Source organism: Amborella trichopoda, chromosome 9, assembly GCF_054954075.1.
Source record: "Amborella trichopoda isolate Santa Cruz 75 chromosome 9, AtrichopodaSantaCruz75HAP2 v2.0, whole genome shotgun sequence".
Classification (NCBI taxonomy): Eukaryota; Viridiplantae; Streptophyta; class Magnoliopsida; order Amborellales; family Amborellaceae; genus Amborella; species Amborella trichopoda.
Window position 1 is genome coordinate 2,197,934 of NC_142344.1, and position 24,033 is coordinate 2,221,966.

Consider the following 24,033-nt stretch of genomic DNA (forward strand, 5'->3'; position numbering starts at 1 on the left):
GGTTTCTCAAGGTTTAGTGAGATTTGAGGTGCATCGGTAAAGCTAACAACCCTAGAAGACATTTTCCTTTTTAGGGGACACTGAACCCAATTTAATCATGAGACCGAAATTGATAGTAAAAAACTATTGCACCACATAAAATAGATGGTGCAGATTAATGCAAACGTATTTCTATAAATAAGATCGCAACCGTATATAAACCTTTTCTTTTAAGATTTACATAATTAAAACTGATAGTTCAAATTTTACTTTTCACCTTTTCAACCAAGACAAAATATCAAAATTTTCTAGATTTATCTTAAGGACTGTATTAGCAAGAAGAACGCTCCTGATTCGAGGCTTTAGGCCTTTTAATTAAAGGCATACTGAGGAACTCAAAGGTGGAAGAGGCAAGAGAGAACATCAAGTTGGTTAAATATACCTATCCTGAATATTGGTTAGCAAATTTTGGACTTGAAAAGAGAGAGAGAGAGAGAGAGAGAGAGAAGCATTGATGACTGAGAAGCATTAGAGTACCTTCTATGATTGCAAATTCCTCCAATATCATTCACAAATTTCTCCCCAACTTTGCAATGAAAATGTAATGCGAAACGGAAAATAAGATTTCCACACAAACATGTAAAAACCTCCTGTATTTTTCTTAAATTGTCTCCATGTTTGTGAATGAAAATGTAATGGGAAATGGAAGACCTCCAAAAGGTTTCTCAAAATTATCCACAGTATGCGTCCAACTTATATAATGCTAATTCAGCCAGTGATTGAAAAAGTGCCGAGCCAATTGGATTCATTTGAGTCAGCACGCACCAAGGGTTCCCACATGGCCAGGTTCACGAACCCAGAATCACCATAGGTTGATCAGACGAGGGAGTTTCGCCCCTGCGAGTGCCTGAGTTAGCAACCTAGATTTATAAATATGGAGCTTTTAACGCCTTACAATGCTTACAATAAGTATATTTTTTTGCATTTTCTTTGGGGAAACATAGCATAAGTCCAATATTATATGATGCCGATTACAACCATATAGTCCCCACCATATAGTCCCCATTGTCCCTCCATCACCATCCAAGTAGATGGTGGAAAGCCAATGCTGACCATATAGCTATGATGGCTATATGGACCGCACCAAACTTTTCCTTTGAAAAAATCTTAAACAAAAATGTATGGGTAAGCTGCAGGGCTGCACACAGTATATTAGCACCAACAATAGATGTCAACGTGCTGCATCCCAACCATCCTTTCAGATATCCTATGCTCAGGGAGGTGCTACAACAGTTTATAACCCAAATGCTAGGTTAAGAATATTTCTATAATCAACCATTCCATTGTGAAAGCAAATAAATAAAGAAAACAAATCCCACCCCTGCAACCCCCCAAAAAAAAACCTACCCGATCCGCCCAACTTTATGTCTTATCAAGCAAAACTGATCTCATAGTTGTCTTATAGAACTTCCCCTTAAACTTTATTGGTATGCGGTGATCACATAAAACCCATATTGTACATCTCGACTTTGCGGACCAAGCTCTAATTCTATAGGCGGCACCTTCCTCAATCTCTCCATTTTCTTGGATTATCGACTTAAGATATAAAAAATGCGTTGTTTTTATATTTCTTGGCCATCAATGTTAACTACTTCCTCATCTCTATTCCTATTTTTATAAACTTACATTTCATATACTCTTTCTTGGTATGGCTAATTTTAAAACCTTTACATTTTAGTGCATCCTTCCAAAGTTCTCAAATAACTAAAAATTCAAAATATAGTTGATTGAATGGAAACCAGCTAAAGACTTACAAAGCAATGAACAACGAAAAGTGCATTTCAATCAAGTTATTATACATGCTCTTCAAACAAGGAGTTTAAAATGTTTAACTAGCACAAACAAGTTTGCCTTTGCATTCATAAGGATTACATAGAAAAGATAACAACTCCGATTATTATAATCCAATATAATATCAAACATAAGAGTCATGTCAAGCTCAAGTTTAAAGAAATTACTTAATGCTGATAAAGAATCACTACCAATAATAAGGAAGACACTTCTCTCAAAAATAATAAGAAGGCAGACATTGTTCATAGATGATGGGATAAGGAACTTGCCATCATAAGGGTGATACTGCAGCGGTTCACCCTAAGTTGTGAGCCACCCAAGTCCAGATTGAGCAGTTACCAGTGTCCTACTCAAAACAGAGCACATATGTGTCTTTGATGGTAGCTTTCTCTCTTCCGCAAACCAATTTTTCAGTTTTTTTTTTTGGATTTTTAGCTGGAATGAAAATGAAATTGTTTACAAAGTTTCCAGGGGCGGGGATCATTTCAAAGGTTTATGGTTGGGTGATGACTGGTATAGAGTCACCAGGGCGCGAACTAAGGATGATAATAAGTTCATGATAATGATGATATACAATTAGGAGAAATTTGATTTATTTACAATTGGGAGTTTTATCAGAAAACTAAAAACATGACAAAATAAAAATCTTCTCTCCATGCATAACAACACGGTTTTGTCTTGTTGAACCCCGAAACCGATCAAATGGTAGAATTAGCTTTATATCATTTCTCTATAGAAAGTCTGGCCAAAATGACAGAAAAATTAAATGACGGAAAAATTAAATGACAGAAAAATTGGGAGTTTTAACTCTAAGTTACAGCAAGTGAAAGTTCATCAATTCTAACCAACTGTCCAGATGTACAGTCGATTAGAATTGATAAACTTCCACTTTTTGTAACATACAGTTAGTGTTGAGAAGTTTATCGATGTAACCTTCTCTCATTTCTCTCTAGAAAGTTTGGCCAAAATGACAGAAAAATTGAAGGACCATATATCAACACAGTTGACATCAAAGGATCCGCCTATTCAAGCTTTTTAGCCAAAAAGGCTTAAAGACAAGGTCAGTCTCCATTTGTGAGAGTGATTTTCTTCAGCCAAAGGGAATCAAATCTTTTAACTCTTAACTATAAGTTCAGCAAGTGAAAGTTCATCAATTCTAATCAACTGTCCAGATGTACAGTTGATAAGAATTGATAAACTTCCACTTTTTGTAACTTACAGTTCGTGTTGAGAAGTTTATCGATGAACTTTCACTTGTTTATTTTTTTTTTCCATAATGTCAGCCTCTTTCACAAAAAAAAAAAAGAAAGAAAAGTGAAAGTTCATCCAGAAACTTCTCAACTATAGTTATCCAGCTATTAATATGGAAGTCATAAGGGCCAAATGCCCTAAACAAATTAGTAGTTATGAATTTATAAAAACCAAATGCCCTCAACAAATTAGTAGTAGTCATGGTTAAAATTGTAAAATAATAAAGACTGGATTACTTTTTCCTCAGATGTTCTTATCATGTCTGTCATTTGTGAAGTGACACAGGTCACATATTTCTAAATAAAATAACTTCTATTATTTTTAAAAAGTAAATAATTCTTGAATTGCATCTATAAATCATTGTAATTCTTCAAAAACCATCAGCATTTTCTTATTTTGCTTAAAACTATCTTAGAATACAAACACATCCATTTCCAGAGGCACTTAAACCGTAAACGTGAAATGTTTCTTTGAAGCAGGAAAAGCACAGAACCACTCACTAGCGATATATCAAATAATGCTTGCAACAAATGCACCCCTATATTCTACATAAAGTTTACAGTGAGACCATAATTTAAAGAGATGTTATTCCTTTCTGGAAAGAAACAGAATCGGACAGATAAAAAAAAAACGAAATACAAGTTAAAAATTGCATTGGAGTTCAAAATTGTATTTCTTTCAGGAGTACAACAAGTACCGACCAGCATTTCAAAATCAAATTGATGGACATCAGATTATCAAAGGCCCACACGGTAAAGTCCATGTAAAAACTTTCATCTGCCAGAAGTGAAATAAAGGCACCTCCATTAATTGAAACCACTAACCTATCACTTTTACTCATCGGATGATGATCCTTCCTTCTTGTTCAAGCCAAATTGGGCCTCGAGTTTCCTCCAATCAGGCAACACATTTGATGGAAATACATTTGGTGGAAAAATATCGTTAATCATCTTGATCAGCTGCTTCGCCTCTTCCTCCTTCAAATTTTTCACAAGTCCCGTAATCAAATTGCTCACAATTTGAAAATTCGGGACCTTTCTCCTCCTAACACATTTCTTGCAAACTTCAAGACCCAAATCATAATCATTTTTTTGAACCAAATATCTCATAAAAATCCTGTATGTCACCTGATCAGGGTAGCAACCCTTTCTCCCCATTTCTTCATAGACCTTCTTGGCTTCCTCCTTTTTACCATTCTTCAAGTAACACATCAAGAGGAAATTATATGATAATGCATCGGGTTTAACATTCGAGGCCCCCATTTCTTCAAGCAATTTCAGAGCTTCTTCAGGTTTTCCATGATTTGCTATATAAATAAGCTTAGCATTATAAGCTGGGGTATCAAGAGAACACCCATTCTTCACCATTTCATCCCAAATTTTCTCAGCTTCTTCTGGTTTCTTCTTCTTGTAAAACCCATCAATTAAAGTAGTGTAAGAAATGTTAGTCACTTTAATTCCTTTTTCCTTCATTTCCTTGAGCTTCTCATAAGCCTTATCAGGTGAACCTGAATCACACAGAGACTTGAGGACGATCGAATAGCTGACACTACTCGATGTTATGCCAAATTTAGAGGGGATTTCATCGAAAAGCTCAATTATCCTATCAAATTTCTCAGCGTCCTTCAAGGCAGTTAAAAGCGCATTGAATGAACCTACAGTGCGAGGACAGCCAAGTTCATCCATCTGATAAAAGGTCTTAATGGCCTGATCTGGCATTTTAGCCCGACCATATGCAAGAATCACATCAGATAAGAACTTCTCTACCTTTGCATTTGGGTGCTTCTTCTGGTTCTCGAGTAGGGTTTCAATATCAGAGAAACGCTGGGCTTTTACAAGTCTCCTCACTGCCAGGTCACGAACAGATCGAGCCCCCGCAATTCCATTGAGTTTTTGAACTGCGTTGAAAATGTTGATAACTTCGCTGGGCTCGCTAGTACATCGCAGCTTTCTTCTCGCTGCACTGAAGGTTAGGGTTTCACCGATCGCAGAGGTGCAAAAACTCTGAGCTTGAAGAAGAGCTCGACGCCTGAGACAAAGAGAAGACATTTTAGGGTTATAAAGGTCTCTGAAGGAGGAGACTAGGGTTAGGGTGCGTTGCAAGGATTGAGAAAAGCATGCTTTTGTCGATATTTAGGATTTGGTTCTACGAACTGGAAACATTGATCAAGAAATTAGGGTTAGCGGTAGGGTTTGGAAGGAAGAGACGTTTGATCTTTGGACTGCAAATTTCGAAAAAAAGCAATTAGGGTTTAGGGTTTTAGGGAGTTTCCCTTCCTTGGCTTTCGCAAATGAAACCGAAGTTCGTTCAGCGATCTACACCATACGATATGAGCATTTTACGCTGGGAAAGTACAGGATGCGACCCTTTTTACTTTTGACACAAGATGTTCACATTAATCTTGACTCTTAGATATGAAATTGTGCGGTTGAAATTATCTCGACCAAACTCAAACTTTAAAATAAATTTTGTCAAATAAATGGTTCCATCATATACAATCCTTTTTATGTCATCGATTTCAAGCGGTTTTACGAGAGTGTGGCCAGCTAAGCCGCTCGCCTGAGGACTAGGCTAAGCCCAGCTTGGTAGGCCCAAAATTTTTATGATGCATTTATAAAAATCGGTTTTGCAATTCAGACCCTGCTGGGGAGTCCTATTTCCCAATGCCTGAGCGCCTAGATATCATAATTTTAGAACCTGACCCATTAACGCAATTCACTCCACCACCAAATTTATTTATCGAAATTTATTTTCACTCTAAATCCTCTTAAAACTTCTTTTTGCCATTTTTTTTATACAGTCAACCATCTCATTTAACGTAACGACATCATATTCAATGTTTCATTCCTCATTTTTTAAATCCCGTCACCTGGTTTCTGGACACCTCATAATTTCACCCTTTTTTTTTTTTTTGTATCTTGATATGTCCATAACCACTAGCCTATAATCCCACCATATATATTTTATATACCTCCCCTCCTATCCATCCATCCAATTTAAATGAATGGTTGATGTTGCTTATCTCAAAATGTTACAAGTGAATCATTGACTGTTTGATCTAGATCTGACAGCTCAAAGTATTTTATTTTTAATTTATTTCCATAAATAATAAGGATATGAAATTTGGTTAATGTCATATTCTCAATGGAGTGGACATGAAGAAAATATTAAAAAAATATTTTAAAACTAAGATAATCAAAATACCTTTAAAACTTTTGAATTTATTTTGGCTGTTTTATTTCTTTAAGATTTTTTGTTTATATATTGTTTCATGTACGAGTTTAAGAGAGGATGACCACCCCAAATTTGGTTGCAAAATGTTTTATAGACAAAACTTTAAAATAAAATAGTGTATAGTCATGACATTGTGATGGTTGGGAGATAAAGAAAGTATATAAGATGTATATGACAGGAAAGTATAGATTCACCCCAAACAGAACCCAGTTCTCCGTTAACTCTATCAATGTTTTTGCCCTTTTATGCCCTTTGATAACTTCTCAATCTAAATTTTTTAAAATATATAATAAAATTATTATTTGTGATACAAGGAGGTTCCAATCATTATTTACCATTAGATGTAAAATCAGTTGTTAGATGTGAAATTGATTGATTGTCGATATATCATTGATTTGATACAAAGTCCAAAATAAAATTTTTTCAATACTTTGATACACTTCAATATCATATTCAACGTCAACAACTAATTGTGGCCTCCTTGTACCAATACTGAAGGTCTTATAGTACACATTCCCATATTTTTATGACCCCAAATTTAAGACATCTTCAACCTGGGTACCAACCTCAAAAATGTAAAATGCAAGTTTTCAAATTGCACAGTGCCATCTCAATATTGAATACAGACTGTTCAATTTTTTTGAGGGTGAGATCTAAGTGCTGAAGAATTAAAAAGCCACCATTTATTGCTCTGAAGAATAACCATTTCATGATTTATAAGTCGATCCCTGAATTTTAGATCGAAACAAAAATATCCCAGGTACTCATTCACCCAGGGAGTAGGCCTACAGTATGCCGTCTGAAGAGCATAGTATACACGCCCAAATGTCATGGTCATCTTTTAAAACTATTTAATTAAGGGGTTTTGTATTAGAGGACAAGAGCAACGGGTGTCAACAGATTAAATAATGTGTTTGATTAACTATGGAATTATAGGGATTTTCAAAAACTATATGAGGTTTAAGTTGAAATTTAAAAAATTAGATCTAAAAACATGCCACATTCAACCATTCATTTAAGTTCCCGTTAATGAGATGGAAATATTTGTTAAATGAATGAGATTTGGAAATCGTAGCGTATCCAAGATTGGTGTCGCAACATAGATGTGTATCACATAAAATAAAATAAAAATTGAATCAGTTGGGAGCATGTATCAAAATTGAGCTAAAATTTTGGGCTAATGTAATCCACGCAATAAATAATTTAGGAAAATATAAGAATTGAAATACGAATACCCTCACGAACAGTTGAAAGCATATGCGAGAATCGCAATTTCATTTTATTCTATGCTTTGAGCAAAAATTTGGGGTGAAGGCCGTGACCCAATCTGGGGAGGAGTGAGCACGTACTGGCTTTTCATGCACAAAGTGGCCGCTCCCAGGACTCAAACCCAAACCAGCAGTTACCCGAGCTTTTTACCATCACACCAAGTGACAGCCCTTTAGTTATAAAAAAGACATATTTTTTAATAAAATAAAATGATTGAAATACCCCTAAAACTCCACATGATAGATCACCTATAATATTTTTGATTTCAACCATCAGATCTTGATGAACGGTCCAGAGTAGTATGAGAATTTCAATTTTAATTTCTTTATGTATATTGGATGGATCTGAAATTTTAACGAACACATCTACAAACTCACACTTATAAAAAAATATAACAAATTTATTATGTAAAAATATAATAACCAATTTGCTCCTATAACTTTGAGGAATATTTTATTCCATTTCTTCTTGATCCAATTTAAGAAAGAAAATAAAAATATTTGAATTTTTATATATATTTTAAAATGACAAAAGAGTCCAAAAAGAATCCGAATTTCCCATTTTACTCTTCCATGTGGAGCCATGGATAGAAATGTGAACTTCCTTTCTCTATCGCATTTCCAGTCGCCAGACTAGGAAATGCTCTACGGTTTTTCAGAAATTTCACGTGCGGCAACCAAATTTCTGGTTGCTTCAACGACCCCCAGACATTGAAATAGAGTGTAGCATAACAAGAATTCTTAGAGATGGACTTTTTCCATTTTATTTATAATGAATTTATGACACAAAAAGAATTGGGATTTTCAAAGACGATTAGAAAGCGTCCTACTCATTTAACATACGAAAAATGTCACAAAATTTTAAATTATGAATATATATTCCTTATTTGGAAAATAACTACTGTCAAAGTAAATCAAGATATATGAAGTACTAGGAAACACATGAGATGAAAGTCCTACTCTCCTAACACTTCTGACCTAATGAATCGAGCAACCACCTACGAGTTTGGGATAGAGATAAATTTATTGCATTTGCTTAGATATAGAGATCAAGAATAGAACATGTAATCAATCTCTTAATAAGGAGATATTCTTTTAAGAAAATTATATGGAAAAACGAGTGATGGGGAGGTCTAATGTGGGGTGGACTTGCTTGATCCACCTTACATATTTATGTAACCAGATGGGGTCTGAATCGGGTCAAGCCAAACACAGACCCAGGCCATTTGGATTGGGGGCAGGGTGGAGTTGCTTGATCCACCCTACATATTTATGTAACCAGATGGGGTCTGAATCGGGTCAAGCCAAACATACACCCAGGCCATTTGGATTGGGGCCAACCTGGACGAGTCACAGGGTTGGCCCGGTTGGATTAACACCCCTAATCCATAAACACTAGTGTAGCATTAAAAATTTCCAATACAGTGGAAGCCTACCACACTACTGCACTACAATGGAGGTCTCCACCACCACTGCTTAGCAACCAAAAAGCCCTGATCAACTGCCTTTTTAGATCTATGATAGATGAACTATCCCTTCGCTTAAGAAGACAACGGTGCAGCAACAAGCCACCTACATTGCTCATCAGTTAAAACCAATGGTTTAAAAAACGGATCGGTGACCCGGATCGAGCTTCCAAAAAACTAATCCGGATCAACGAATCGGCTATCCGGATCGGGAATCGGATGAATCGGTCAGAATAAAGCTTAAAAAAAATCCGAAAAAAGTATTAAAATTCATTATAAATATTGTTTTTTAGGAATTCAATAAGAAATGAGGGTACTCCATTAAGAATTTTCATGTTTTTGAATGAATATGCGAATATTGATATGTTCTTTCCCTGCATGAACCGCCATTCAGCATTTAATTTACATCACATAAAAGGATAAACATATAATTATCATGGAATAAATATATCAACATACATGGACTACAATAAAGCATAAAATTAATAACATATGATCTAAAAATAAAATGATAGACGACGTTATTGTTCTTCTTGGTCACGCTGGTGCCAGTGATTGAATTCGTTTAACAATTCATTAATTCGATCTAAAAACGAATCATCGATATTAGCAGGCGTCTGACTATTCTCAAATCTCTGAGTGTTAGTGTTTTGTTGTGTTCCCAATCTAAAATCCCCGAAAATTGTCCATCCTTCATGCTCACCTGCACTGTCGTGCTCATCCCTACACTGTTGCTGTTGGGACTCGATATGTGAATAATATGGCTGGGATAGGGTGGCCTCAGAATCATCATCTCTCTCATTTTCTCTTTGAATAATATGGATTAAAAAAAAAAAATAACAAATTTTCAAAAAAATCAATCATGGATTAAAAAAAAAAATCACAAATTTTCAAAAAAAATTCTATCATGGATTACAAAAAAAAATTTGATCATGGATTAAAAAAAAAAAATCACAAATTTTCCAAAAATTCTATCATGGATTACAAAAAAAAATTCGATCATGGATTAAAAAAAAAAAATCACAAATTTTCAAAAAATTCAATCATGGATTACAAAAAATTCGATCATGGATTACATAAAATTCGATCATGGATTACATAAATTCGATCATGGATTACATAAAATTCGATCATGGATTACATAAAATTCGATCATGGATTACAAAAAAAACTAACAAAAAAAAACAAAAAATTCAATCGTGGATTACAAAAAAAGAAAAAAACAATTCGATAATGGATTACAAAAAATTCAATCATGGATTACAAAAAACTCTATCATGGGTTACAAAAAAAGCAAAAAACAAAAAATTCAATCATGGATTACAAAAAAAAAAACAAACATTTCGATCATGGATTACAAAAAAAAAACAAACATTTCGATCATGTATTACAAAACATTCGATCATGGATTACAAAAAATTCTATCATGGGTTACAAAAAAAAACAAAAAAACAAAAAATTCGATCATGGATTACAAGAAAAAAAAACCAAACATTTCGATCATGGATTACAAAAAATTCGATCATGGATTACAAAAATTCTATCATGGGTTACAAAAAAACAAAAAATTCGATCATGGAGTACAAAAATTCTATCATGGGTTACAAAAAAACAAAAAATTCGATCATGGATTACAAAAAAACAAAAACAATTCGATCATGGATTACAAAAAAATCGATCAAGTATTACAAAAAAAATCTATCATGGATTACAAAAAAAAAAAAAAAAAAAAAAAAAAAAAAAAAAAAAAAAAAAAAAAAAAAAAAAATCCGTACGAGACTCGCCGATTCACTGTACGGAATCGGCGAATCCCTGTACATAATCGTCCGGTTCTCTCTAGAACCGGACGATTTCCGATTTTTTAGCCGATACGATCCACTTTTTGCGATTTCCAAATCGAACCGGGCAACACTGGTTAAAACAGATCCTGACCCAATCTGTAAATTTATTCTACAAGGAATTCTTCTTCCAAAACAGCTGTATATGCTGATCTAACCTTTTAACTCTTTTTCTTTTTGGGAAATGACGTCTAGCCCTTCCCTTAACTGTGTGTAAGTAAACCAATAAGAAATCCCTTCCCTAAGTACTCCTTCCAACTGTTAAAAGGATTCTCCTTTTTTTGACAAAGGCCTTTAACGACTTCCCCTTTCTTGGCCACAAGCCAGAGGATCAAGGTTTCACAGAGAAGACTAACCATCATATCACTTTTTTCCTTCTTGGAATGAAATAACCATTAACCATTTCTAAGACAAATTGATTAGCTTCACAATTAGGAGATTGATGTATGAGACAGTGATATAAAAACTGCAGAAACTGTATATGACAATATGCATCAACTGCTTTCAGATACTTCCGGCCCTTTTAGGTAGGTGACCCTCTATCACCATATCATTGCTTTGCCTTCGGGGAGGCTTTCAGTTGGCAATGGAACATTGATGACGGGAATATGCCGGCCCTTTGTTTTCATTGCCAAGAAAAATATTTTCAAGGAAATCTTAAAAAAAAAAATTTAAGGTGATTCATGTTTGCTCTATGCAGAAGATTTAACTGCCTCTTTAATTTTCAAAGAAACCCTTCCTCTTGCAAGAATACTACAAATTTTAATGAGAATCATGATTAGTATCTAGGACAAAGACTAGACTTCTGGAAAAAATATGACCAAAAAAAAAATCTCATGATGCAGGTGTACCAAGAAAAAGTATGACCATCGTATCAATGGAATGATAATATGATCTATAAAGCAATTGGTCCAAGGTTTCCAGATATAAGTACCAAACTTCGACCGAACTCTTACAAAATGTATGAACAAAAAAACTTCAAAATTTGAAATTTCACGCCTTTGAAGTAAGAGGACAAGAACTCAACTGCATATAAATATTATGAATAACAGAGACTGTAACAAAAACTCTGAAATTTGAAATTTCATGAATTTAAAATAAGAGGACAATAATTCAACTGCATATAGCTATGAATTATGGAAACTGTAATGAACCCCATGACTTTAAAACTGTCCCACCAGTTCCAAACTTAAAGCAAATTTACCTTCATGATTGTCAATAAACACATCCTTCATAGATTCCTCAACTAATGATCAATCGCTCTTGCTCAATCCGAGCTCTGCCTCAAGCTTCACCCATGAGGTGGACATATTGGGCGCATACCGATTCTTCACCGTCTTGATAAGCTCCTTTGCTTCATCCACTTTACCATTCTTTGCAAGCCCCTCAAGTAAAAGTGTTGCAGTCTTAAAAGGAGGAACCCTATTCCTCTTAACACTCTCCATGAAAATTTCAAGACCCAGATCATACTTGGCGTTTTCACACAAATGGTTCACATAAATCCTATATGTCTGGACAGTTGGGTAACAAGCCTTAGCAACCATTGTTTCATAAACCTTCTTTGCCTCTTCCCCTTTACCATTTTTGCAGTAACAAGACAAGAGGAAAGTGTAAGTGGGGGCATCAGGTTTGAGCTCTGATGCCTCCATTTCTTCGATAATCTTCAGAGCTTCTTCAAGATTGCCATGATTGGCCACATAAAGAAGCCTGGAATTATAAGCAGGACGGTCAGGTGAACAACCCATTTTCACCATTTCTTCCCAAACTTTCCTAGCTTCCTCGGGTTTTTGGTTCTTATAGAAAGCATCAATAAGAGTGGTGTATATGACAGTGTTGATCTTCACATCCTTTTCCTTCATGTCCTTGAGTATCTCGTAAGCTTTATCGGGAGAACCCATCTCACAAATTGACTTGATTAAGATCCCATAGCTAACTTGAGTGGGGGTCAAGCCAAATTTCGCCGGGATTTCAGCAAAGAGTTCTGTTACCTTATTGAATTCTCCGGCTTCTCTGCAAGCGGTTAACAGGGCATTAAAAGAAGTCACTGTGCGAGGAGTTCCATGGTCGTCCATCTGTTGATACGTTTTAATGGCTCGATCAACCATTTTAGCCTTACCATAACAGATAATCAAACTAGTTGTGAAGGATTCGAGCTTGATATTAGGATGCATCTTCTGGTTCTCGAGTAGGGTTTCTATATCAGAGAAACGCTCAGCACTGATAAGGCGGTGAACCACAATATCTTGCACAAAACGAGAACCTGCAACATTTGGGAGCTCACGAACTGAATTGAAAATATCTATTACCTCATCAAGGTCTTGCGTTCGGGAAATCCTCGACCTTGCATAGTTGAAAGTTAGGGCTTTGGGTTTCTCAGAAGAAGTTGCAGAGCTGCAGAGGCAACGAACATGGATCAAAGCTTGGCGACGAAGATGAATAGCAGACATTTTAGGGTTTCTTTCTGTTGATTGAAAATGGAGATCTGAGCTAGGGTTTTAGGTTCCCCGTTCCTCTTTTCTGGCCTGGAAATGGACGATTAGGGTTAGGATTTGACTTGAGAGATTGGAGACAATGAGTGGATCTTAGATTTTCAAGGTCATTATTTCCATTTTTTCTGAGAGAAAGACGAGATTGAGATTAGGGTTTATGAGACTCAGGGTTTTATCATGTGAAGAAGAGGCAAGGGGTTTTGAAAATAGAGCTTCACTTTGCTAGAATTGCAGCTCAAGGACTAGGGTTTTTCTCTCACCCTTTCTTTGCTCTTCTTTGGAAATGAAGTTAGGGTTTGATGCTGTGGGAATAATTACCAAATGGTCCCTGATTTCTTTTGAGGACCGGTGTGGAATATGCAGGATGATTAACTTTTAACCTACTGAACACTTCATAATGTCTTGTCTAGAAGTAGGAGCTTGATTTTTAGGGAAGATTTTCACTAATTTTGTTGACAAAAAAGTATCGTCACATATTTTATTGGAAATTTTCACCTGACTCTTTCACAATTAGCATATGTAAGGTGTTCGTCTTTTTAAATTTAAGGTTTTTTTGTTTTTTAATTTCCAAATACCCCTTTTTAGTGACTTGTTCTTTTTTAAAAAAAACAAATAAAAAAAATAGTAAGTCAGTGGAGATTTGGACCCTATCATTTGATAATAACAAAAACATATACCATATCATGGAGCTTGATAATACTACTGCCAAGGTCCAGGCTATTCTCGATCTGAACTATTCTAAAGATACTTGTACACCTTTCCATTGTTCAATTTGAACCGTTGTAAAAGTGATTGTGTACCTTTCCACCATCCACATGATAAAAAAATCTTCCCCACGTTTTGTGTTTTGGCATATATTAGGCTTCAATCGTGGTGTAAGACCCTTAAGAAAATATGGGGTTGTTAAATTCAATATTAATTTATTTGGGTAAGTCAATGGGGGAGAAAGTCCCTACCTATTTTTTTATTAACAATGAAAAAAAAGTACTTGTTACAAGTTTACAACCTTAGAATATGGCAATTGTACCATATCATAAAGTAGCATAATAGAGAAAAAATCTGATGGTCTAGATCGCCAAACAGTAGCATCTGATAAAGTTGTGGCTTTCTTTACAAGAATATCGGTCACCATATTGGCCTCGCGATAAATATGGGCTATAGTCCAAACAACGACCCGAAAGCTTATAAAAATAAGGTAAATGGCGGGGGATTCGAACCTTGAACGAGGTAAAGTATAATCTTTAGTGCCAACTAGTACACTATTCTAAATCATATTAGATTCAAAATTTGCATATATGTAAATTTCATCTAGGCCATCTTGATCAAAAAACAAAAAAACAAATAATTGAAGTTATATAGAAAAATAAAAACAAGTATGCCATATATATCGCTCATTTAGCTGACGGTGGTAGAACACCTATACCTCAGTTACACGTTGAGGCTTTCATTTCTACTGACAGCTTGAAAATAAAAAATGGGCAGGGGTTTGTATTCTCCATTGAATTAACTAAAAAAAAAAACTCAAAATTATTTTTAAGTAATTATTTTCTAAATAAATATCTCCCTAATTTCAATCTAGATAAAGAGGTTGCCCTTGGATACATCATAATAGTTATGTGCTTGGATTCACCTACCCTGCATTATTTAAGCCAAAAAAGCCCTCGGTGAGTGAGCCAAATCATAATGAACCTTGGCTTTCAAAGGATTTAGAACCCCAAATTAATCCCAAAGTCAGTGGAATTTTATTTATGTTTCGTATTCATATACTCAAAATACATTGCAAATCAGAGTTAAAAGCAGTATTTTAAAAAAAAAAAAAGTAAAATAAATTTAAAACTCAAAATTCTTTTTTTTTTTTCAAAATTGACCGTGGTGCTTTAAATTATAAATTTGTGCACTAGTTAAATGCACTAGCCTTCTAAAATCCATTCCAGAGATGAATAATCTCGATTATAAATTTGTGCACTAGTTAAATGCACTACCCTTCCAAAATCCATTCCAGAGATGAATAATCTCGACCATCACTGTCATAAATGTAAAAAACCGAAGACAAATATTTTCCACAAATCATTACATCTCATTGCTACTTTTGATCTTCTAAAACCGAAATGCATTTTTAGAGGTTTTTTTTTTTTTTTTTGTCGTTAACTTAGATTCATTAATAGGAGCCAGAGTTCAAGATTACAAAGTGTTACAAAGAGCGTAACAAAGACGAAAAGAAGGGAGAACATAGAAGAGAGGAGGGAGAGAGGGGGGGAGAGACCTACCAGGGCCTAGGGGCCAGATCTAGCAAGAGCATCAGCCACACCATTTTTTTCATGATTAACATGGTAAAAGACTATGTCTTTGCCAATAATGGCTATTAGAATATCATCCATGACATCAGTCTAGAGCTAAGGCACCTTGCAAGGATGTTTGCACCATTAAATATCGTTCGCCAAGTCGCCTTCAACAATCACTTTAGAGTGACAACCCTGAAGCCTGCTGACCCCTTCGTTAACAGCATGAAGCTCAATTTCATTAATATCACAGTAGTGAGGATCATCACTCTAAGTGAAAAATAGCATCTCCAAGATGGTTCCTAAGAAGGCCGTCAGAACTCGCTACACCCTCAACTGGTCAAACACTTCCATCAAAATTTAGTTTGAGCCACCCCAGTGGAGGTGGTTGCCAAGCAGCTGACATGGCTTTCTTTAAGGGATGATGTTTCAGTAATTCAGGGAAACTTGAAGCAAAGCAATATTTGGGGTATAGATTAAACTTCGATAGAATCTGAACCCATTGTGTGGTCCTCGGATAACCTGATCTAAAATGAATGGAACTCATGAGATTTCCCTTCATAAATCCTTACATTCCTCTCTTTCCAAATGAGCCACACGACCACTACTACCACCGACCTCCATAAAAGAATACCCATCATAGGGAAAGGGGGGTTAAGAATCATGTTGAAAACCTGTTAAATACGTTGGGGTATTACCCATTTCCAATTCAATATGGAAGTCATCCAACACCATATAGAATAAGAGAACAGATAGTGCAAGAAATGGTTATTGCTGCTCTCAGACTCCGACTTACAAAGGATACAAATGTCTATCAGAATTTTCCCCCTCTTCCTTAATTGTTCCCTAGTTAAAACTCTATCTTGTTCTAGCAGTCATAAAAACACAATAACTCTCTTAGGAGCGTTAATAGACCATACCTTAGTATGTCCGTTCGAGTTCTGCAATATCATGTCATTGCACATTTCAGCATAAAGAGATTTCATTGAGAATGCATCATTAGTCGATAGCTCCCATATGAAAGAGTCTCTTCTCCTGGGGTAATAACTACAAAATGGAGCAGCTGTAGGAGGGAGATGAACTGCTATTCAGAGATAGCATCAATCCTACGGTTACGCAGGGGAACATTCCATGCACAATTCTTACCCTAACCCTAGACCATCTTAGGAATGCATTTATTCTTGGTATCCGACAGAGTATAAAGCTAAGGGAAAGTAAGTTTTAGGGTAGTATCCCCGATCCATTTCATTAACTACAACATAGCTGATCTCCCATCTCCCACCTTCATCCGAACATAAGTCTTAAACAGATTCCTCACAGAGTTAATTCCTTTCCATATAAAGGGCGAATATCTGCTTACTGACAATTTCTTAAGTAGAAGACGTGTCTCATCTGTCCCATATTTGGAAAGAATAATATGTTGTCACTCCATGGTTCTTATGCCACCCTCCACCACCACTTGGTTAATAACGCATAATTAAAGTGTTTCAATCTCCTGATGGTTAAATCCCCTTCTCGCTTAGGTATGCACACTTGCTCCCATCTTACCAAGTTGTATTTACATTGTTCCTGTGAGGAGCTCCGCATAAAGTTTCTCATCAAGAGCTCTAATTTCTTCAACACCGAGGCAGGGGCTCGGAAAAGAGAGAGAAAATAGACTAGGAAGCTGGTCAAAGTATAGTTAATTAGGGTAATTGTACCCCCAAAAGATAGGTATCTGCTCTTCCATCCATCTAATTTGTATTCTGCCTTCCGAATGACGTTATCCTAAGTTGAGATTGGCAACCTACCATCAGCCAATGGAACACCAATGTATTTTGTTGGGAAATCTTGTGCTTCACAACCTAGTCAGGCAGCCTAGTCTCTAAGTTCCACAGTGTGGCAATTAACCCTAATAAGCTTAGATTTGGAAAGGTTCACCTTACGTCTCAAAATTAACTCACAGAACCTTAGAAAAAGCCAAACTTGTTGAATCTGTTATAGGGAAGCTCTGGTCAAAAGCAAGGTGTCATCAACGTACTGCAGGTGCGAGATTTGCTTATCATATCCCTGAATCTTGATCCCTTGAATAGCGTTCTTATCCATTGTTGATTTCATCAAGCTAAACAATTCTCCAACCAAGGTGAATAGGAATGGGGACAGGGGGTCTCCTTGACGACCACCTCTAGTAGCACAAAAGTAACCACAAGCTTTACCATTGATGATCACTGAGAAGTGAGCTGAGACCAGGCAACCTCTGATCTATCTTCTCCATCTAGTCCCAAGTCCCTTTAACCTCATCATCTCATCCACGTAGTCTCAGTCCACTTGATCATAAGCTTTCTCAAAATCCAATTTGCACAGGATACTTGATTCTCCAGAAAGCCTAGTATAATGTATCACCTCTTGTGCAATCAAGATACCGTCAATGATCTGCCTCCATTTGATAAATGTCGATTGGGGACCTTGAACAATAGAGAAGATAATTGCCTTCAATCTATTGGCTAGAACCTTAGAGAGGAATTTATAAGACGAATTCAGAAGGCTGATGGGCCTGAAGTCAAGGGATTCCGAATGTGTTTCCTTAGGAACTAAAACAATGAAGGTGGAGTTCAAAGTCTTATTAACCGTAGCATCTTGGAAGAATTCGTCAAATAATATCTTCAAATCGTTCTTGACCAAGTTCCACGATTCTTGGAAAATTGCCACTTGGAATCCATTAGGGCCAGGGGCCTTATCTCTGGGTAAAAAGAATACAACCTTTATGATTTCGTCAATATGGAAGGGCTTTTCTAATGACTCCACACTAGCCGCATCAAAGAGCTTAAAGGGGAGATCATACATGGAAAATTCATCAGCACTTCCTTAAAGTTGACTGTGTAGTTCTCTCTTCCTTCTCGGTCCCCTTCCGAAATACCTGGGAAAGAGTTCCCATCCATGTTATTTGACCTCGTTCTAGAGTTAACAATAACGTAGAAGTATTTTATATTATTGTCCCCATCTTTAATTCACGACCGAAATCTCTAATATCAGAAAGTCTATTTGGCTCTCAAGCTATCATTCAATTCATTCCTAACTCTATCTCTCCGGGTCTTCTGATCAGCAGACAACCCCCCTTGGATCTGTTCTTGTTGATTTAATGCATCCAACATTCGCTCATAAGTATTAACTCTTGCAGTGACATGGCCAAAGTTCCTGGAGGCCTAATCCTTGAGCTTATGTTTGAGCACTTGAAGCTTCCTTGCCACTACAAAGCCTCCCCACCCTTGAACAATTGTATTCTCCCAAACGGCTTGTGCTTCTGCCTCCAAGGTTTTATTCTGGAGTGACATCAGTTCAAACCTAAAAGGAGAACACCCAAATGCTCCTCCAAAGAGGCCCAACATGAGAGGGACACGGTCAAATGAGATTTGAGGGAGTGTTTTAACAAATGTTTTCAGGAATGCCAAATCCCAACGATTACCAATGATAGATATGTCTATTATGGATAACAAAGGCCTAGATTCAAAATTATTTGGCCATGTGTATTATGTACCCACCAATTCCAAGTCCATTAAGCCATTAGATAAAATATAATCATTCAAAATAGACATGTCTGCTGTTATCATGGTCCCCCTTGTAGACATCCCATTTTAAATCTAGTAAATTCTATGATTTTTTTAACCCTTAGGACCACACTATCCTAGTAGACCCAATTTAATTACCCCATAACTACCCAAATGATATCCCAATTTGAAGTAGAGCCCAAGAGCTTTCTAACGGTCCAAGAATCGTCTGAATCGAACTACGGATAAAAAGATATAATAAATGACAATTTAGTCCATGTGAGACCCAACTGTCGGTCCGTGGGCAGGGATGTAACGAGCCCGACATGCCCATACGGGGGCTGATGACTTAGTCAACGCATTTGATGATGCAGTAAATACGTTTTTTAATTAAATAGTGTTAAAACTTTAAGATAAATCCAAAAAATTTCGAAAAAAACTCTAAAAAATTTAGGAAAAAATTACCAATTGAATCTTATAAACACCCCCTCTCCCCAACCCAAAAGGAGAGAGAAAAAGAGACCAAAAAACTTAGAAATTCTCGAAATTAAGAAAATTACCCAAATATACCAAAAATATGAAAAACCCTTAGAAAATTCCTAAAAATTTAGGAAAAATCCCAAAAAATTAGAGAGAATCTCAGAATTCATATTCAACTTCTAGAGATCACAAAACCCTTAAAAAAACTAAGGAAATTCTCCTCCAGATCCTGAGAAAGACCGACAGCTTTAGAAAAATCTCTAGATTGAAAACCTTAGAGAAGATAGAAACCCTAGTCTCCTGAAGTCCTAACCCCAATTAGAATTAGGGCACAACCACCCTAGCTCTAACCCTTTACACCAGATATATGTTGGTCAACATCCGAATCAGAGAGGCAAAGAGGGCTGGTTCTGATATGGGCGAGCCCTCAAAGGCTCGAGAATCCCGAGCCATCTGCCCCGATTTGGTATTATTTCTTCATCTCTTTTTCTTCTTCTTTTTACTGTTTTGCTTCTTTTATTTATTTTTGATATGTTAACTTGTTTTAAAAATCGTATTTTAATGCTCTGGATCATGCTGGCTCTACCACAGATATGAGAGTAGGTCTACTCGTTTTCGAGTAAATATGACCTTAGATCTGAATTCTATCTGTCTCACTTTCTCTACCACTTTATTTACATCTTTTTAATTAGTTTAAGGTGTTAAAATTCGAGAGATCTTCATCTGAAGATCTATCAAATTTTCATCGTCAATAGTTTGATGCCCACCATGAGGCTATGTCGAGCTTGATCCAAGCTTCAAAATATGATTTTTATTCACTATTTTAAGTCATAAGAGGTCCTAAAATTTTGGCTATGACCAGAATCCAAGGTTTCAGTGCTTTGAAACCCTACTTTTTCTGGGCAACACTCAGTGTCACCCAAATTCAAAAGGTCTCATAAACCTCTGGAACTTTTTGGATCTATTTTAGGGACTCTTTTGTGACTGCATAAAAAAATTCAGATCAAAATAAATTTTTTAAAAATACCAAAAAAAAAAAATCAGTTCAATCTAGGCTTTTATGTTTAACTTTATTTTAATTTATTTCATCATAAATATTTTTATTTCTTGCTTCTTTCAAGCGTAAAGTAGTCTTATTTAATCAAGATTAACAATATAAAAATATAATAATAATAATATAATTTTTTGGGCGACACCAGCCGTGTTACCCACCCTATAGTGCCCTCTTCCTAGCCGTGTCACCCACCCTATAGTGCCCTCTGGAAGACACCACTAGTGCCGATTGGGCGACACCACCAGTGTTGCCCAACTGGAAGTGTCCCAAAAAAATTATGAAACCCTACAGGACTATTCCAGGGACTTTTGGCTCCCTGTTGACCAATTTTTTACCTAAAATAAGTTTTTTAAAAATATAATATATATATATATTTCATTATTCTTTTTTTTTTCTTTTTTTTTGCTTCAGATAGATCTGTTATGTTTATGCCCTTTAGATTTATTTTAGTTTGTTAATTTTGACTGAATTCATATTTTTCCTGCCTTCACCATGCTTAGTTTAACTGTGTTTCATCAAAATTTAAAAATTAAAAAAAATTTAAAACAATTAAAACATTAGGGTTGCTTACCCCTCCAAACTTAGACCTACTCTTGATCCGAGCTGAGACTCGTACACCATATAGTCTAGATTTTAATTTAGGTTCTAGCATAGGCCTAAGCTTAAGAGTTGCCTCTAGAGCTAGACTAGGCTTACCCTAGTTCAGGGTCTTAACCAAAATCCATTGAGTCTAGTAAGTCTAGATTCCAGTCTAGTCTTAGCCTATGTCTTAGCTAAGGTTTGCCCCTATTGTCAAGCTCGGTTTGCTCTAAGTCGTCGAGTTTTGATCTTACCTCTAGATTTTAGAACCCAGCCAAAAGCCATCACCACGTCAGTCACTCAAGGTGACCATAACGACTGCTCCACGGTCGACTCTAAGCTTAACCTACTCAAACCTAGGGACCAGTATACTGCAATCCCTTGGAGTTATCGACAGACCTCAGGACAATCCATTATCCAACGTACAAGTCTTCAATTAGAGGCAGAGTCTCAAGCATTCACTCCTAATCCTAAGATCTGTGTGGCCCAAAAAACCGACTCCGCTCGAAAAACCTTGAATAGTCAGGGAGTCCGACCAGGTGTCGTCCTATAGGGGATTTTAGGCAACCAAAGTAGAAGTCGAATGAGGGAAGAAATTCATGCAACATCTAAAGCCAATTCCCGTAACTCAAACCAAGATAACTCTGAGGTGCAGCGATCTCAAAACCAAAACCCATTTATGTCTAGGGGATCTAACCTAACCTCGAGCCACTATAGAACAACTCATGATGTCCTGAACACTGTACGAAGCAGAGGTGTCGACTCAAACCGACCCTTAGGCAAGATAGGCGTTCAAGCTGCCCTCAAAAGTCTAGTTGACTTAGATTACATTGTTCATGCCCTAGCTTATGGGTCGATCCCAAACCAAGTTAGTGGTATAGGTCAACCCTTAACACAACCGAGTCAGTCGATTCTTCAATCGGTCCCTCTTATTGATCCTGTTAAACAAACTGTGTAATTTTCACAACCGGTGGCGACACCTATGGGTCAGTACGCCCCTCCGGCACCAATGTATCAAACCGTCCCGGTGACTGCAGCTCATCAATCTCAGACCCATGCAGGCCAACATATACCCCAAGTTTCAACTTGTCAGTCTACGCTTGGGAACCCACCTATGGGTCAGTACGCCCCTCCGGCACCAATGTATCAACCGTCCCGGTGACTGCGGCTCATCAATCTCAGACCCATGTAGGCCAACATATACTCCAAGTTTCAACTTATCAGTCTACGCTTGGGAACCCACCAACCAGTGGGCCTACTGCCATGCCAAATACTCAACAAGAAGACACCTCAAAAGCAATGCATAATATGCTTGTAAGAATAAGCATGCATGAAATTCTACCCCCAAAGGCCTATGTTCATGAGACCCTTAGAGGCATGGAAGACCTTCCCCTGGGATTTGTCGTCCTAGAATTTAGAAATAAGTTCAATAGGAAGAGGGATCTAGATACTCACGTCAACGCGTACCTCCTCTCCATTCGAGCTTTGTGAGACAGACCTAACCAACTGAAGGCCATCTTTACACAAACATTGATCGGTGAGGCCTTGAACTGGCATCGGAGAACAATGTTTGCTCGACCACACATCACTCTAAATGAAATGTTCAACTTATTCGTCTCTCAATATCGTGGGTCGACACCAATACCTCTCTTCCTGAGCGAACTCAGTGCAACAAAACAAAACCCAAGAGAATCCTTCGAGGACTTCATCGGTCGATTCCATGAGGCGGCAATGCGGGTCATAGAATGTCCAGCAGCCAAGATCTCTATAGTCTTAGAGAATGCTGCTCCTGAGTATAGGACCTTTTGTAGCCAAGGTCTTATCCCCCACTCTTTCGACTCCATGATTGAGCGAGTGACGTGACATGAAAGGGTCAGAGGGACACCTCTCAGTATCAAGCCCGACAACAAGCTGATAACAGCTCCTTAAAATAAGAACAAAAACAAGGGGAATGCTTTCGATTAGGTTAATGAGATTGTCGTTAACGGATTGGCCCAAGGTTTAGCTGCTCAACTCAACAATCAGAATCAAAACCGAAGGGGTCTGCTTAGAGCCAATGCTCAAAATAATAACCAAAGACGAGAGGATAGTTTCACCCCTTTCAAAGACCCATTAGAAAAAGTGCTGGAATTACTATTGGCTAAGAATATGGTTCATCTCCCGTCACCATCTGAACTACTATTTCAAGTCACGGATAAGAGCAGGTGGTGCAAATGGCATCAAAACCATACTCATGATACTCAAAACTGCATATATTTGAAATAAGTAATTCAAGGGTTAATCAATATAGGGGACATCATTGTCGCACCTAGAAATCAACCTATCGAAGAGCCTAATCAAAATATGGGTATCTTCACAAATCCTTTCACTAAAAGTATGGTCACAATGACTGGAAAGGTGGGACCTCAAGACAACTCGAAAGAGAGCGTTGTTATTCACATGATTGAGTGTTGAAACAAAGAAGAGGATCCCAGTCAGTTCATATTGGCTTGTGATCATCACTTTCAAGAACCCGAATAAGATCTTTTGAGCCTCCTAAGAGAAAGCTATTTATCTCCAAACCTCGATAACCTTTCTAAATGGGACCGATATGACGAAGATGACACGTTAGAGATTGATATGGTCAGGACTAATGAAAAGGCATCATGTTCCAAACAAGGGGCCAACACCCCAAAGTCTCCCATTACTCTTGCTAGAGTTGACCTTATCGAGCTTCAGGATGGCAAGGTCAACTCCTTAAC

The 24,033-nt window shown here is 36.8% G+C and overlaps 2 protein-coding genes across 4 annotated transcripts; both read right to left on the minus strand.

Annotated features, from left to right (window-relative positions):
- Positions 1-494: 494 nt before the first annotated feature.
- On the minus strand, positions 495-5,367 carry LOC18437628 (pentatricopeptide repeat-containing protein At2g18520, mitochondrial). The gene is made up of 2 exons (XM_006847831.4): positions 3,906-5,367; positions 495-876 (listed from the first exon to the last, which is right to left on the minus strand). Exon 1 carries the CDS (start codon positions 5,127-5,129, stop codon positions 3,915-3,917), a length of 1,215 nt encoding a protein of 404 aa, XP_006847894.1. The 5' UTR covers positions 5,130-5,367; the 3' UTR covers positions 495-876; positions 3,906-3,914.
- Positions 5,368-9,463: 4,096 nt separating this feature from the next.
- Positions 9,464-13,631, minus strand: LOC18437629 (small ribosomal subunit protein mL103 (rPPR7)). Of its 3 annotated transcripts, none has more exons than XM_088847013.1 (2): positions 12,092-13,631; positions 9,464-9,783 (listed from the first exon to the last, which is right to left on the minus strand). In XM_088847013.1, exon 1 carries the CDS (start codon positions 13,332-13,334, stop codon positions 12,141-12,143), a length of 1,194 nt encoding a protein of 397 aa, XP_088703139.1. In that variant the 5' UTR covers positions 13,335-13,631; the 3' UTR covers positions 9,464-9,783; positions 12,092-12,140. The 3 variants fall into 3 exon arrangements, with proteins under 3 accessions (XP_088703139.1, XP_088703138.1, XP_006847895.1); XM_088847012.1 differs by having other exon boundaries at positions 9,464-9,813; XM_006847832.4 differs by having other exon boundaries at positions 9,464-9,856.
- Between the last annotated feature and the right edge of the window lie 10,402 nt (positions 13,632-24,033).